Source organism: Gekko japonicus, unplaced genomic scaffold, assembly GCF_001447785.1.
Source record: "Gekko japonicus isolate JY-2015 unplaced genomic scaffold, Gekko_japonicus_V1.1 scaffold5481, whole genome shotgun sequence".
Lineage (NCBI taxonomy): Eukaryota > Metazoa > Chordata > Lepidosauria > Squamata > Gekkonidae > Gekko > Gekko japonicus.
In genome coordinates this window covers 23,485-39,447 of record NW_015160996.1, presented here as the reverse complement: position 1 = coordinate 39,447, position 15,963 = coordinate 23,485, and the positions used below count along the sequence as shown (strand labels likewise).

Below are 15,963 nucleotides of genomic sequence, written 5' to 3'. Positions count from 1 at the left end.
TAAGTGCATGGACTCTAACCTGGGGGAACCGGGTTTGGTTCCCCACTCCTTCACTTGCACCTGGCTGGATGGCCTTGGGCAAGCCGTAGTTCTGATAAGAGCTGTCCTTGAAAAAGAGCCGTTTCTGTCAAGAGCTCTCTCAGCCCCACCTCCTTCCCAGGGTGTCTATTGTGGGGAGGGGAAGGGAGAGGAGTTTGTCAGCCGCTCTGAGACACCTTTGGGTAGTGAAGGGTGGGGTATAAAATCTAATCTCCTCCTCCTCCTCCTCCTCCTCTTCTTCTTCTTCCTCAAAAAACACATCCATGTTTCAAAAAGATTGTACCCGTGGGTCCAATTCTATGGGCCCCAGAAGAAGGTGCCCCACCCTCCATTGTTTCCAGAGGAGGGGGGGAAGGCATTTAAAGGGACACGGTCACTTTAAAGGCCTTCTCCAAGCATGACTCCGGTAACGTTTCTCATCATCACTGCCCTTCCCACCAGCCATGTGTCTGAACCTTCATACATACCTGATAGATTCCGGACGTTGATCAGCAACAAGCATTCCAAGGAAGAGAGGGTGCTTCTGGGAATCCGGTTGTCCCAGAGCGGTGATCCTGAGTTGTATGGGGAACCATCACTCCATTCCCAGATTAATGACTGTTGAAGGTAAAAGAGAAAACTCCTATGAAGAAAGAGGGTGGAAGGAATTTCTGCCGAATCTGGAGAATGGACGTTGGGAGAGGGGCAGAATAATGTTCTTATGTCTGGGGCAAGGAATGCTCTGTCTTCTTGGTGCCTGGGGGGGAGGGGCAACAGTGGGAGGGCTTCAAGTGTCCTCCTGGACCCACTGCTGGACCTCCTGATGGCACCTGGTGTTTTTGGCCATTGTGTGACACAGAGTGTTGGACTGGATGGGCCATTGGCCTGAGCCAACATTGGCTTCTCTTACGTTCTCATGTTCTTATGAATTCGATCAACATATGGAACAGATGTTCTCATGTTCTTATGAATTGGATCAACATATGGAACTCTCAGTCTGGGGCAAGGGATGCTCTGTCTTCTTGGTGTTTTGGGGGGGGCAACAGTGGGCGGGCTTCTGGTGTCCTGGCCCCACTGCTGGACCTCCTGAGGACACCTGGTATTTTTGGCCACTGTGTGACACAGCGTGTTGGACTGGATGGGCCACTGGCCTGATCCAACTTGGGCTTCTCTTATGTTCTCATGTCTGGGGCAAGTGATGCTCTGCATTCTTGGTGCCTGGGGGGGGCAACAGTGGGAGGGCTTCTAGTGTCCTGGCCCCACTGCTGGACCTCTTGAGGACACCTGTTACTTTTGGCCACTGTGTGACACAGAGTGTTGGACTGGATGGGCCATTGGCCTGATCCAACTTGGGCTTCTCTTATGTCCTTAATGATATGTGAGACAATCAAGCCCAGGGCGTAGGGGGATATCCTGCCCACTGCTCTGTCTGGGTTGAGCCTTTCAGGGCTCTCGGTTCTGTCTGATAACACAGAGAGGGCCAGTGCTCTTAGATCCCCCCAAGGATACAAGGTGTTCATCTGCAAACTCTCCAGGGGAAATTGCCATGGAATGCCCTGGCTGCAATTGGCAATATGGGGGGATGCACCCAAATTATGAGGCTGACCCTGCCCATCAGCCTTTGTGGAAGAGAGACCCAGCCCCACAGCCCCCCTCCAACTATAACACAACGTCCAGAATGCCGCATCCTTCTCCCAAACTGCACCGTGCTTTTAAATGTTGTTCATTCATTTCCTCCATTTACACCTTGCCTTCCTCCCTGACAGGGAACCAAAGCAGGTTACACCAGGGGTGTCGAACTCATTTGTTACGAGGGCCAGCTCTGACATAAATGAGACCTTGTCGAGCCGGGCCATGCATGTCATAATATGTAATGCCAGGTAGTGGAGATAGAAACTTTATAAAGGTCACAAACACAAAGGGGATATTTTAGCTTAAAATAAAAACATGCTTAAAACATGAGCTCTGTAAGCTGCAAACTTATTTTGGATTTATTGACCTTCACCAATGCTCTCTCTAAGCTGTGGAGTCTTGTGAGCAAAAATTCTGCTTTGTGAGCTACAGGCATTGAAGTTGTGAGCCAGCAATTTGGCTGCTGCATAAACTAGTTGGCTCTGGAGCCCTCCTTCCTGAGCTAAGACAAAAATCTGTGAGCCGGAGGCTAAAAAACTATCAACTAGCTCACACTAACTCAGCTTAGAGGGAACACTGACCTTCACCACAGGAATCTCATGCTCAGAGTTCTGAGTCCGGGACCCAGGTTAAAACATGAAATGGCCGAGTGATTAAGAGAGTCTGGCGAAGCCAGCTAGGATGCAAGCAGCAGCAGAACTGGAAGCAGGAGATGGCCCACTGCAGGCCGCATGTTTGACACCCCTGGGTTACATGGTTCTCCTCCATTGTATCTTCAAAACAACCCTGTGAGGTGGATTACACCAAGAGTGGAAGGACCAGTGTAGCTGATCAAGGCTGGAGACCAGTGTTCCCTCTAAGCTGAGTGAGTGTGAGCTAGCTCATAGTCTTTTAGCTTCCGGCTCACACATTTCTGTCTCGGCTCAGGAATGATGGCACCAGAGCAAACTGATTTATGCAGCAACCAACGCACTCGCTCACAGCTTTAATGCCAGGAGCTCACAAAGTAGAATTTTTGCTCACAAGACTCCACAGCTTAGAGGGAAGATTGCCGGAGACCAACACCAGTCCAGCACCTGTTTCCATTTGTAATACACGTGTCCAAAACTAAGTTCTGAAAAGGAATAGAGAGAGTTTGGAGGGAGTTACCCACATTGTAGTCCCGTGCAGCGTTAAAACCAGTCCAGACATAGTTTGTTGTAGAGTCACGGCTATTGATGAAAGTAGAAACCATTTTTTCCTCATTTAGACTGGAAAAGGAAACCAGGTGGCCGCCGGGTCTCAGCTTCTGACACCGAAACTGCCAGGAGAGAGCAAAACATTGATTGTGAAGTGATGGTTGGCCATCATACGATGCCTGACAACATCCCCGACTACTCTGCTTTTTGAGGACTTCAAGTTACCCTTGTATGTGACATTTCAGCCTTTCTGAAAATACAGAAGGTGGAGTTTTCGGATGGTCACCTCGTCCATCTCCGAAGCAGCGAATCTCGCTTGCTGAAATAGTTTCTGCCACGGGGAGTCACCACATCCTAGCACCTTGCTCTGAGGAGCTCTGAGGACAATCTCGTGAGCATTTAGCTTACAAGAGGACGTAGAAGCAACTAGGAGGACAGGGTGCCTGAAATGATGCTCAAAAGTCTGCTTGTTCCTGAAAACATTCAGTTAGGACTCCTTAAAGCAGCGGTTCTCAACCTGTGGGTCGCAACCCCTTTGGGAGTCGAACGACCCTTTCACAGGGGTCGCCTAAGATCATCGGAAAACACAAATGTTCAATGGTCTTATGATAGCAACGGAAATAATTTTACGGTTGGGGGTCACTCACCACAACATGAGGAACTGTATTAAAGGGTCGTGGCATTAGGAAGGTTGAGAACCACTGCCTCCACCGCCGGGCCCCTGATGTCAGGGGGTGTGGCATATGCTAATGAGTTATGCTAATGAGTTCCCCTAGCTCTTTTTCTACGAAATGACCCCTGTCATAATACGACGCCTGACAACATCCCTGACGACTCTGCTTTTTGAGGACTTCAAGTTACCCTTGTATGTGACATTCCAGCCTTTCTGAAAATACAGAAGGTGGAGTTTTCGGAGGTCACCTCGTCTGTCTCCGAAGCAGCTAATCTCGCTTGCTGAAATAGTTTCTGCCAGTGGGACTCACCACACCCTAGCACCTTGCTCTGAGGAGCTCTGTGGACAATCTCATGAACATTTAGCTGAAAAGAGGACGTAGAAGCAACTAGGAGGACAGGGTGCCTGAAATGATGCTCAAAAGTCTGCTTGTTCTTGAAAACATTCAGTTAGGACTCCTTAAAGCAGCGGTTCTCAACCTGTGGGTCGCAACCCCTTTGGGAGTCGAACGACCCTTTCACAGGGGTCGCCTAAGATCATCGGAAAACACAAATGTTCAATGGTCTTATGATAGCAACGGAAATAATTTTACGGTTGGGGGTCACTCACCACAACATGAGGAACTGTATTAAAGGGTCGTGGCATTAGGAAGGTTGAGAACCACTGCCTTAAAACCTATGTTGTGGTGGTGGTGGTTCAGTCGCACAGTCGAGTCCGACTCTTCGCGACCCCACAGACCACCTCACGCCAGGCCCTCCTGTCTTCCGCCATGCTCCGGAGTTTGCTTAATTCCATGTCCATACATGATATCCGTACAATAAAACCTATGTGCTTTTACAGTTACAAAGAGCACAAAAAGGACGCAGTGCTTCAGATCCTGTTTTTTTGTCCTGTAGGAGAATAATCCTATGAATGGATGCTCTCCCTTTTCTGGTGGACTAAAGGCTGCGGTGGCGCAAGTGGTTAAGACGCTGAACTGCAGGCTGTGGAAGGTCAGTAGTTCAGCAGTTCGAGACCCGAGTGTGCCGCATGACGGAGTGAGCTCCCGTCTCTAGTTCCAGCTCCTCTTCCAACTATAACGCACCGTTCAGAGTGCCGCTTCCTCCTCCCAAACTGCACCGTGCTTTTAGACGTCTTTCGTTCATTTCCTCCATTTACACCCTGCCTTCCTCCCCGACGGTAACCCAAAGCAGCTCACATGGTTCTCCTCCATTTTATCTTCAAAACAACCCTGCAAGGCGGGTCAGGCCGAGAGAGGAAGGACCAGTGTGGCTAATCGAGGCCGAAGAGACCACGCCAGTCCAGCACCTGTTTTCATTCATAATACATGTGTGTCCAAAATCTAAGTTCAGAAAAGGAATGGAGAGAGTTTGAAGGGAGTTACCCACATTGTAGTCCCGTGCAGCACTAAGGCCAGTCCAGACATTGTTTGTTCGAGAGTTACGGCTTCTGATGTAAGTCGAAACCACTTTTTCCTCAACTGAGTTGGAAAAGGAAACCAGATGGCTGTCGGGCCTCAACTTCTGACACTCGAACTGCCAGGAGAGAGCAAAACATCGACTGTGAAGTCATGGTTGGCCATAGTCAGATGACTGACAACATCCCTGACTACTCTGCTTCTTTCAGGAGTTTTCGGAGGTCTTGTCTGTGTCTGAAGCAACTAATCTTACTTGCTGAAATAGGAGAATAATACTATAAATGGAGTCTCTCCCTTTTCAGGTGGACTAAAGCCTGGCACCCAAGGTAACCGGATAGGTTGAGGAACTGTGTCTACCTCAGTAAAGGTAAAGGTTTCCCTTGCTCGAAAGCCGGTCGAATCCGACTCTAGGGATGCGGTGCTCATCTCCATTTCCAAGCCGAAGAGCCAGCGCTGTCCGAAGACGTTTCCATGATCATGTGGCCAGCATGACTAAATGCCAAGGTTCACCCTTTTGCAATATACTCCAAGCGTTTATCTACTACGTTTCTACAACTGTGCAATTTTTCTTTCGTAACTGAAACATGCCCCCAATAGCTCAAACATGAGGAATGAATCCAAAGAGGAAGTGTGCTTGGCTCTGATTAATATGTCAGGTAGCGAGCTAGCAATGTGCGCACACGCAGAGGGCCACGGGCAAGCTGGCAGTGTGCAGAACGGGGCAAAAAGAGAAATCTTTGGGATGAAGAGAAGACAGGCCTTTGTTGCCTGCATTGAAGCTTTGTCAAAGCTCAGACGGGAACAGCCCTGGTGTGTTGGCTGTGCCAGGCTGGGGCTGCTTCTTGGGACTCTTCTAGAGGTCCTGAATATTCCCTGATGAGCTCACCTTTGGCTTATGGGCTTAGGTCCAAACATGGTGAGTGCCTCGTCCCGGCCTCCCATCCCTTTTACCAGCCCACCTCCATGTCTTGCCAAAAGATTCGGTAAAATCTGGCTGACCATTCTGGACCAGGTGCCAGCCCAAATGGTATGGGTTGATGCCAACAAAATGGAGGTATGTCAGTCCTGCCAACAGCATGCTGGGAGACTGAAATACAACTTGGCCAGCGTGTAACACACATTTGTGGCTTCAGGGAACTCGTCTTCTCAGCTCTACTGAGAGCTGCCCCCATGCAGAACCAGAAAAGCCGCTGCCCGCAGACAGGCAGCAGTGCCTCCAGACCTTCAGTGGGCAAAGGGAGGTGGAGCCATGGCTCTGGTAGAGCATCTGATTGGCAAGCAGAAGGCCCCAGGTTCAATTCCCGGCGTTTCCAATAAGGATCATCTGGTAGGTGAAGGGAAAGACCCGTCGGCCTGAGACCCTGGAGAGCCGCTGCCAGTCTGAGTAGGCAAGACTGACCTCAGTGGACCGAGGGTCTGATTCAGTAGATGGCAGCTTCAAGTGTGACTGCGGGGACTGGGTTTCTTCCCATGGAGACGGAGAGGTTGTAAGGATGATACACGAGGGAACAAACCTTGCCACAGCCCTGAGCTTCTTGGAGGAGAAAAAGGTCTCCCTTGCTTGAAAGCCAGTCAAATCCGACTCTAGGGTTGCGGTGCTCATCTCCGTTTCCAAGCCAGAGAGCCAGCGCTGTCCAAAGACATTTCCGTGGTCATGTGGCTGGCATGACTAGACGCCGAGGCGCACGGAACGCTGTGACCTTCCCACCGTAGCGGTACCTATTGATCTACTTGCAATGTCTTGCTTTCGAACTGCTAGGTTGGCAGGAGCCGGGGCCAGAGACGGGAGCTCACTCCGTCATGCGGCACACTCGGGTCTCGAACTGCCGAACAACCGACCTTCCGGTCTGCAACTCAGCGTCTTAACCACTGAGCCACCGCAGCGCCTTCTTGGAGTACAGTGGGGTTGAAATGGGAACACTGCTTCACCCAAATTTTCCTTGGGGGGGGGATTGCGGGTTCTACATGTAGCACACCATGGTGACCTTACTCAACAGTCCTGCAAAACTTTTCATTTCATCCAAACTCTTTTTAATTCTTCTGATGCCAAATGAAAAGAAATCATTTCGTGTCCATGTTTATGAAACCAGGCTTTTCAAAATATGGGGTTACACACATCAGCACATGCGCACATTCCCTGCCCGGCCCCCTTCCCCCCCCCCCCCCCCCCAGCAGCACTTACCTCTGCTGAGTACCATGGTTGTGGCTGGGGGAAATACTCATAGCAGTTGCGTCTGAACTGATATGCCCAAGGAGGACAAGAACTCCTGGGGTTCACTTGGTCGTCGTTTGCAACTGGAAAAGACAAAAAGGCTATTAAGGGCTGCATAAGAACGTGAGAGAAGCCAATGTTGGATTAGGCCAATGGCCCATCCCGTCCAACACTCTGTGTCACACAGTGGCCAGAAATACCAGGGGCCATCAGGAGGTCCAGCAGTGGGGCCAAGACACCAGAAGCCCTCCTACTCTTGCCCCCCCCCCGGGACCAAGAACACAGAGCATCCCTTGCCCCATACATAAGGACATAAGAGAAGCCAATGTTGGATCAGGCCAGTGGCCCATCCAGTCCAACACTCTGACACACACACAGTGGCCAGAAATACCAGGGGCCATCAGGAGGTCCACCAGTGGGGCCAGGGCTTCTCCATCCCCAAAACCTCACACCCCGAAACTCTTGTTGGTCCTTAAGATGCTACTAGGCTCTAATCTAGCTCTAAAGGGGGGAAGGCTCATCTTCCAGTTGTCTTCCATTCCGTTCTTGCTCTCAGCAGAGTGCGAGAGGAGACCCACTGAACACGGGAGTAGGTCTGGAGAAACCACCCGGCCTGGTTCAGTGACAGAGAGGAGTGGCCACAAGAGAGATCCAGCAATGTCCCTCTCATTAACTGCCTCTCAAGCTTTGCTCTTCCAGGGAGACAGCAGGAGTCAGGCAGACTCACTTGAATCCATTTAGAAACTGCAGCTCCTTGCCTGGCAAACTGTAAGAAGCTGCTCCTCTACTGACCCGTGTTTTAAAAAGGTCAAGGTTTCCCTTGCTCGAAAGCCAGTCGAATCCGACTCTAGGGATGCGGTGCTCATCTCCGTTTCCAAGCCAAAGAGCCAGCGCTGTCCGAAGATGTTTCTGTGGTCATGTGGCTGGCATGACTAGACACCGAGAACGCTGGGGAAGCGAAGGGATGGAATGCCTCCCCGATTGATCTTCCCTTCCCCAGCCAGTGTTCCCCACCTTGGGTAGGCTTGAGGTGGGGGAGAGCAGAGGAAGGAAAGCGACATTAACTTGAAATGTATTCTCAACCCCTAACCGCCGCCCCCAAGGGCCGGCTTGGAGAAGGCATTTTGTCTCTTTAAATCCTTTTGCCAAGCTGACTGGTGGGGGGGATTGGAGGACTCATTTAAAGTTCAAGTTGCTTTCTTTCCACCTCCCCCCTCCCGACCTAATCGCTTTCTTTGTTTCTCTCTCTTTCTTTCCACCTCTCTCTCTCTCTCAGACAAATAAACATCATTAGCAAACAAATAAATATCATTGGACAACGGAATCTCATTATCAATATCTGCTTTTACCCTTTTTGTTTTTATTTTTGGCAGTCTCATTTAATGTTAATAAAAAGCAAATTTGCGTATTTTCCAATAAAAACATGTCTGTAATATTTGTTCAGGAGCTGCGGTGGCTCAAGTGGTTAAGACGCTGAACTGCAGGCTGTGGAAGGTCGGTAGTTCAGCAGTTCAAGACCCGGGTGCCGCATGACGGAGTGAGCTCCCGTCTCTAGTTCCAGCTCCTGCCAACCTAGCAGTTCGAAAGCAAGAAATTGCAAGTAGATAAATAGTTACCACTTCAGTGGGAAGGTAACAGCGTTCCGTGCGCCTTGGTGTTTAGTCATGCCGGCCACATGACCACGGAAACGTCTTCGGACAGCGCTGGCTCTTCGGCTTTGAAACGGAGATGAGCACCGCAACCCTAGAGTCGGATTCGACTGACTTTCGAGCAAGGGAACCTTTACCTTTACTTAATATTTGTTCACATCATGTGGCTCTCAAAAAACTGACATTTATTTGATGTGGCTCTTACGTTAAGCAAGTTTGGCCACCCCTGGCTTAGAGTTATGCATTCTGAAATTTCTGAGCCAAAACTATACACAAAAATCACTGGTTTGGCTCATTACCATGATTGTCTGGAATGGTAAAACAAATATGGGACTCTTGTGCATACAAAAAGCACCTCCTTAAAAATCTGTGTCGTCCCCCCCCCCATGTTCAGATGTTTACCGTTAGCAGCAGCAGCAGCAGGGCTCTTGTTTTCCTTTGATTCTTCTGATTTCCCAGACGGCAGCATTTCTCCCATCACATGAGGTTCTTGCGAGGGAAAAGAGAGTGAGTGCTTACAGCCAATCACCTCTGGAGACAAAAAGGACCCTGTGACGACCCCTTCTCTGGGGAGGTCTGGTTTTACTTTAAACGTGTTATTTATGTTTTGTTCTACTGGGTAATCCAGCTGCCACCAGGAAATTTTAAGGCTTTCCAAACCTTTATAATATATATTTCTATCACTGGGTAGGTAAATCGAGGGTTTAAGGCATTCATGAGGGTCTACGTGTTTCCTGAGGGATTATTTCTTTCAGAACTGGCAGACTTGAATAAAAGTAGATTTATTTATATAATTTGTAAATAATATAGTAGAATGAGGTAACCGGTACTGTGAATATTTTTAACACTTGCTTTATAAGAACATAAGAACATAAGAGACGCCAATGTTGGATCAGGCCAAAGGCCCATCCAGTCCAATACTCTGCGTCACACAGTGGCCAGAAATACCAGTGCCATCAGGAGGTCCACCAGTGGGGCATAAGATCTGCTCTCTTTTCTGACAGGGATCTTTCAAGTAACATTGTAACTCATTAACTCAGGGTCATAAATGTTTCTTGTTTCACCGCAGTCTGTCACTCAGACTGTCATTTAACTTTTGTTTCCTTATACATTCAACGCTTCTTCATACACAGAACTTAATCTCTTCTATCACACACAAGAAGGTCTCTCCTTCAGACCTCAGAACGAACTACTTTTACACAGCACTTCTCTCGTACACAGAACTAACTGATCTTCTGCTTCTCTCACAGAAATCAGAACTAAAACTGCTTAACTGAACATCAACTGTCTTCATCAACTGTCACTCCTGATAGACATACTGCCAAGTTTTTTTATGTTCTTATAAAACGGAAAAATGTCCCTGGTCATTCTAATTGAGTTCAATGAGTTGTATAATTTAATTCAAGGTTCTGCGGTTGGGCAAAATTTTATCTCACTATAATTTTAAGCTTATATAAATAGGCATACCTTGTAATGCTTTTAGAAGTTATTTATTTTCCACAAATTTTATAGGATTTACCCCAATTTTATGCCAATAAAAGGTATTTGTTGTTGTTGTTGTGACATACCTATCATTCACACATCATCACTTCCAAAACCCCTCCCCTTCTCTGTCACTCACCAATCACACCACTTGCTTGTTTGCACTACTCTAGACTATCACACAGTCATGCAACCAAACTTTTAAAGTCACACACACACAGTTAAACATGAAATCATTACAGACCCCCTAAAAAAATCCAGGTCCCCCCTATTTTCAGATGTTTACCCTTAGCAGCAACAGGGATCTTGTTTTCCTTTGATTCTTCTGATTTCCCAGACGGCAGCATATCTCCCATCACATGAGGTTCTTGCAAGGGAAAAGAGAGTGAGTGCTTACAGCCAATCACCTTTGGAGACAAAAAGGACCCCCTAAAAAAATCCAGGTCCCCCCTATTTTCAGATGTTTACCGTTAGCAGCAACAGGGATCTTGTTTTCCTTTGATTCTTCTGATTTCCCAGACGGCAGCATATCTCCCATCACATGAGGTTCTTGCAAGGGAAAAGAGAGTGAGTGCTTACAGCCAATCACCTTTGGAGACAAAAAGGACCCCCTAAAAAAATCCAGGTCCCCCCTATTTTCAGATGTTTACCCTTAGCAGCAACAGGGATCTTGTTTTCCTTTGATTCTTCTGATTTCCCAGACGGCAGCATATCTCCCATCACATGAGGTTCTTGCAAGGGAAAAGAGAGTGAGTGCTTACAGCCAATCACCTTTGGAGACAAAAAGGACCCCCTAAAAAAATCCAGGTCCCCCCTATTTTCAGATGTTTACCCTTAGCAGCAACAGGGATCTTGTTTTCCTTTGATTCTTCTGATTTCCCAGACGGCAGCATTTCTCCTTTTGCATGAGGTCCTTGCAAGGGAAAAGGGAGTGAGTGCTTACAGCCAATCACCTTTGGAGACAATCTCCAGAGACAATCTGCAGAGGAACCTGTGTCCAGGTATAAGTGCTAAGACACCTCCACAGGCAGCTCCAAATTTAAGTGAATCACTTCCCACTGGGAGTTCTTTAGGATCAAGAAGAACCCACTCCTCCGCCCACACCATCTTCTTTGGCTTTTTTAGAGCAACTTTCTTAGAGCCGTCATTTGACTCTGATTAAGGCGGTGAATCAGGAGTAAGCTTGTAAATGAACACAGACATGCAGCTGAGCCCTTGGACGCCCACACCCCAGCCTCTTAAATCCTTCTCCAGGAACTCCTTAAATAATAGTACTAATTACTAAGTGAGGTACGTATGTCAAGGATGTATACACTTGTGAAGAAATATATGAATCTGAGCATGGATGGTCAGTTGAGAATCTCCAGGAAAAAACAAAAGAAGAAATGATACTAATATTATGGTGGGGGGTCTACGATAGACCACCAAGCCAGGCAGAGAACGTGGATGAGACACTCCTAGAACAGATTACAAAGTTCTCAAAGAGATGGGACATGGTGGTCATGGGTGATCTGAGTCATCCTGATATCTGTTGGAAGTCAAACTTTGCTAAAAGTGAAAGGTCTAATAAATTCCAGACTTCTCTTGCTGATATTTTCCAGAAGGTCGGACCAGAACCAATGGGTTCAGATTAAATCAAAAGAGTTTTCGGCGAAACCTTAGAAAGAATTTTCTCACAATTAGAGCACTTCCTCAGTGGAACAGGCTTCCTCGGGAGGTGGTGGGCTCTCCTTTGGAGGTTTTGAAGCAGAGGCTCGATGGCCCTCTGACAGCAATGCAGATTCTGTGGACTTGGGCAGGTCATGAAAGAGAGGGCAGGAAGGGTTGCCTCAGGGCTTAGTTCTTGTGGCCCTTTCTTACACGCCCAAGGAAATGCTGATCGCCACTTTGGGGTCAGGAAGCAATTTTTCTCCAGGCCAGGTTGGCTGGAGATCCTGGAGGTGTTTTGTCATCTTCTGGGCATGGAACAGGGGTCACTGGAGGTGTGAGAGGGAGGTATTTGTGAATTTCCTGCATTGTGCAGGGGGTTGGACTAGATGACCCTGGACTCTATGATCTTATGGATCTATGATTTTATTATGTATACACCAATTTGATTGGCAGTCCCAACACTCACCTTCCACTGGGGTGCTACTAGATCCTAAGATGAGGCATCCCAGGAGGCAGAGGCCCAGGTAGACAACCTTTCCCATCTTCTCGTTCTCCTGGCAAGGAATACGCCATGTTAGCAACATCCGAGCATGCCCCCCCGTTCCTTACTGTTTATCATTTGAGAGGTCGCGTGGAGCCCCCTGGTTCTGCAGATCCCGCGCTGTCTTGCCCAAAGCCCTTCATGGCCTTGGCCCCTCTTCGTTGTGGGACCGCCTTTCCCCCTCTGCTTCGCCACAACCAACTCCACTCAAGTCAGCAGAGGCTTCTGCAGGTACCAACTTGCAAATGAGCGAAACCAACTACTGCCCATACACGTGCCTTAGAACATAAGAGAAGCCAGTGTTGGATCAATGTCGGCTCTAATCTGGGAGAACCGGGTTTGATTCCCCCACTCCTCCACTTGCAGCAACTGGATGACCTTGGGCAAGCCATAGTCCTGTCAGAGCTGTTCTCAAGGACAGTTCCTGTCAGAGCTCTCTCAGCCCCACCTACCTCGCAGGGTGTCTGTCGTGGGGAGGGGAAGGGAAAGGAGCTTGTAAGCCACTCCGAGACTCCTTTGGGTAGTGAAGGGCCATGGGGTATAAATCCCATCACTTCTCTTCTTCTTCATGCCCCCAAGGAGGACAAGGAGTTGTTTTATAAACATCTTGTGGACAGAACTGTGTTTTTGTCTTGTGGCAGTTGGTGTTTGATGGGTGATTGGAATGAAGCTATTCTTCCACATATGGACAGGGGAAAATCTAAAATTAACCAAGGTAAACTGTCCAAGCCCTTTTTTTCCTTATTTGATGGACAATTTGGGATTAGTTGACATATGGAGGCAGAAAAATGGTAATTCTAAAGAATTTACTTACTTTTTAGAGAGACATAGATCCTTTGCTAGACGTGATATGATTTTGGTATCTAAAGATTTAGCCATTAAAGTTATAAAACTGGAGATTTTATCAGAGTCTTTCTCAGATCATAATCCTGTAAATATGACTTATAAAGGAATGCCCACTACTTTTAGATGGAGATTAAATAAGGCAATTGTGATAGGCTGTTTTAAAAAGTTAGAATTTTTTCCACTTAACCTAAATAAAGGCACTGACTTCAGAATGGTTTGGGAGTGCAAGTAAATTCATTATGAGAGGATGCCTGATACCAGCGCAATGTAGAACTGAAGAGAAAGAGACAAGAAAAGATCCAAAATATCTAGTAGGGGATTAAAAGCAGACAAATTGAAAAAGTTCCCGAACAATGCAAAAATTTTGCACCAAATAAAATTTTTACAACAGTAGTTATCTATGGTAACAATAAGAGAGATGGAAATAAAGCTGAATTATGTAAAACAAAGAAACTTTCAATTGGCAAATAAACCGGGGAGATGGTTGGCCTATAGGGGACAAATCCATGCTGACTTCTCCAAATTACCAAGTTGTCCTTTAGATGCTCGCCTCTTTAAAATCTGCCCCAGTACCTTCCCTGGTCAGACTGACCGGCCTGTAGTTTCCTGGGTCATCCCTCCTCCCTTTTTTGAAAATTGGGGTAACATCTGCCCTCCTCTAGTCTTGTGGCTCATCTCCTGTCTTCCAAGAGGTCAGGAAGATGATGGACAAAGGCCATCTCTCTAGAATGTTCTTTGCGCACTCTTGGCTGCATACCATCTGGCCATGGGGATTTGTACTCATTCAGTGCAGCCAGTTGCTTCTCAGCTAACTCTCTGTCCATGTCAACCAGCAGCCCAGATGCTGTGACTTGCCTGCTACCATCATAGAATGATAGAATGTTAGAGTGGGAAGGGACCTTGCAGGTCATCTAGTCCAACCCCCTGCACTCTGCAGGAGTATACTGAAAGATAGCCCGACATACCTATCGCTAGATGAGCCTGTCCTCTTCTTCAGGGGGGGAAATGAGGCCAAATAGGCATTGAGATTTTCTGCTTTCTCTCTGTACTCTATCAGAGCTTCTCCATTTTCACCCAACAGTGGGCCCATCCCCTCTTTCATCTTGCGTTTGCTCCTCACATATCTGAAGAAGAGTTTCTTGTTGTAGCAAGCCTCCCTGGCTAGCTTTAGCTCACTGTGAGCTTTGGCCTCTCTGATGGCTGACCTACAGTGCCTAGCAACCCGCAGATACTCTTCTTTAGAGGTATGTCCTTGCCTTTTTCTCCCATAGCACATCACACAGTTCTCTGTCCATCCACATTGGCTTCTTGGACTCCCTACCATGTTTCCTTCCTGTTGGAATAGCGACTGCTTGAGCTTGCAAGAGCTCGAGAGCAGTGTTCCCTCTAAGCTGAGTTAGTGTGAGCTAGCTCACAGTTTTTTAGCCTCCGGCTCACACATTTTTGCTTTAGCTCAGGAAGGGACGGCTCCAGAGCAAACTAATTTATGCAGTAGCCAAATTGCCCGCTCACAACTTTAATGCCAGTAGCTCACAAAGTAGGATTTTTGCTCACAAGACTCCACAGCTTAGAGGGAACATTGCAGTCGAGAGCTCACCCTTCACTTGCTCCATTCCCTTCCGGGAACGATTCTCATCATGCTGCTGAGCTTATTAAAGTCTGCCCTACTGAAATCTAACATAGACGTGTGGCTACGAACCTCCTTGGTCCCCCAGAGCAAAAGGAATTCTAGCAGGACATGGCCACTTCCCCCTAAAGTCCCCACCACCTTCACCCCATCTACCATCTCTTTCCTGTTGGTCAATATTAAGTCGAGTATGAGTAGTCAAGATGATGGAACTTGCAGAGAAGGCCAAAGTCACGTCTTTGATAAAAGAAAAGACTTTACTTAAATTTATACCTACACGGAAACCCCTTATGGACTTCTTGCATAAAAGCGGGGGGGGGGGGATGAACTGATGACTTACGGTTTTGAAGACTAAAAGGCAAAGGTGCACCTTCACCCCATCTACCATCTCTTTCCTGTTGGTCAATATTAAGTCGAGTATGAGTAGTCAAGATGATGGAACTTGCAGAGAAGGCCAAAGTCACGTCTTTGATAAAAGAAAAGACTTTACTTAAATTTATACCTACACGGAAACCCCTTATGGACTTCTTGCATAAAAGCGGGGGGTGGGGATTGGGGAGGAACTGATGACTTACGGTTTTGAAGACTAAAAGGCAAAGGTGATAAGCTTACACAGAAAGGTGATATATTTCCCTTGGTCTAACTACAGACTAAGGTGGTAATGAGTAAATGTATGGATTCCTGTGGCACAGAAAATCAGATATGCCTTTTTTCTTGTTCTCGATCATGTTCGTTGATCTGCTGTTTAGTTTCCCCCCCCTGTGTTATTCTGTTTTACTCTGGGTTTTTCCTTCCGTTATTTTTACTTCTTGTATTAAAGAAGAGAAGAAGAGAAGAGATTGGATTTATACCCTGCCCTTCACTACCCAAGGGAGTCTCAGAGCGCCTTACAAACTCCTTTCCCTTTCCCTCCCCATAACAGACACCCTGGGAGGTCGGTGGGGCTGAGAGAGCTCTTGAAGAAGAGAAGAGAAGAGATTGGATTTATACCCCGCCTTTCACTACCCAAAGGTGTCTCAGAGCGGCTTACAAACTCCT

General features: G+C 47.5%; 1 protein-coding gene across 1 annotated transcript in view; it reads right to left on the bottom strand.

The window, feature by feature from the left end:
- The window catches only part of LOC107122553 (lithostathine-1-beta-like), an 18,854-nt gene that overhangs the window by 1,868 nt on the left and 1,023 nt on the right, over positions 1–15,963 (bottom strand). Inside the window, exons 2-6 of the mRNA XM_015425673.1 lie at positions 12,378–12,465; positions 7,101–7,213; positions 3,812–3,866; positions 2,727–2,764; positions 507–636 (exon numbers count right to left, since the gene is read on the bottom strand). Coding sequence (XP_015281159.1) covers positions 507–636; positions 2,727–2,764; positions 3,812–3,866; positions 7,101–7,213; positions 12,378–12,465 — 424 coding nt within the window. The remainder of the gene's footprint in view (positions 1–506; positions 637–2,726; positions 2,765–3,811; positions 3,867–7,100; positions 7,214–12,377; positions 12,466–15,963) is intronic.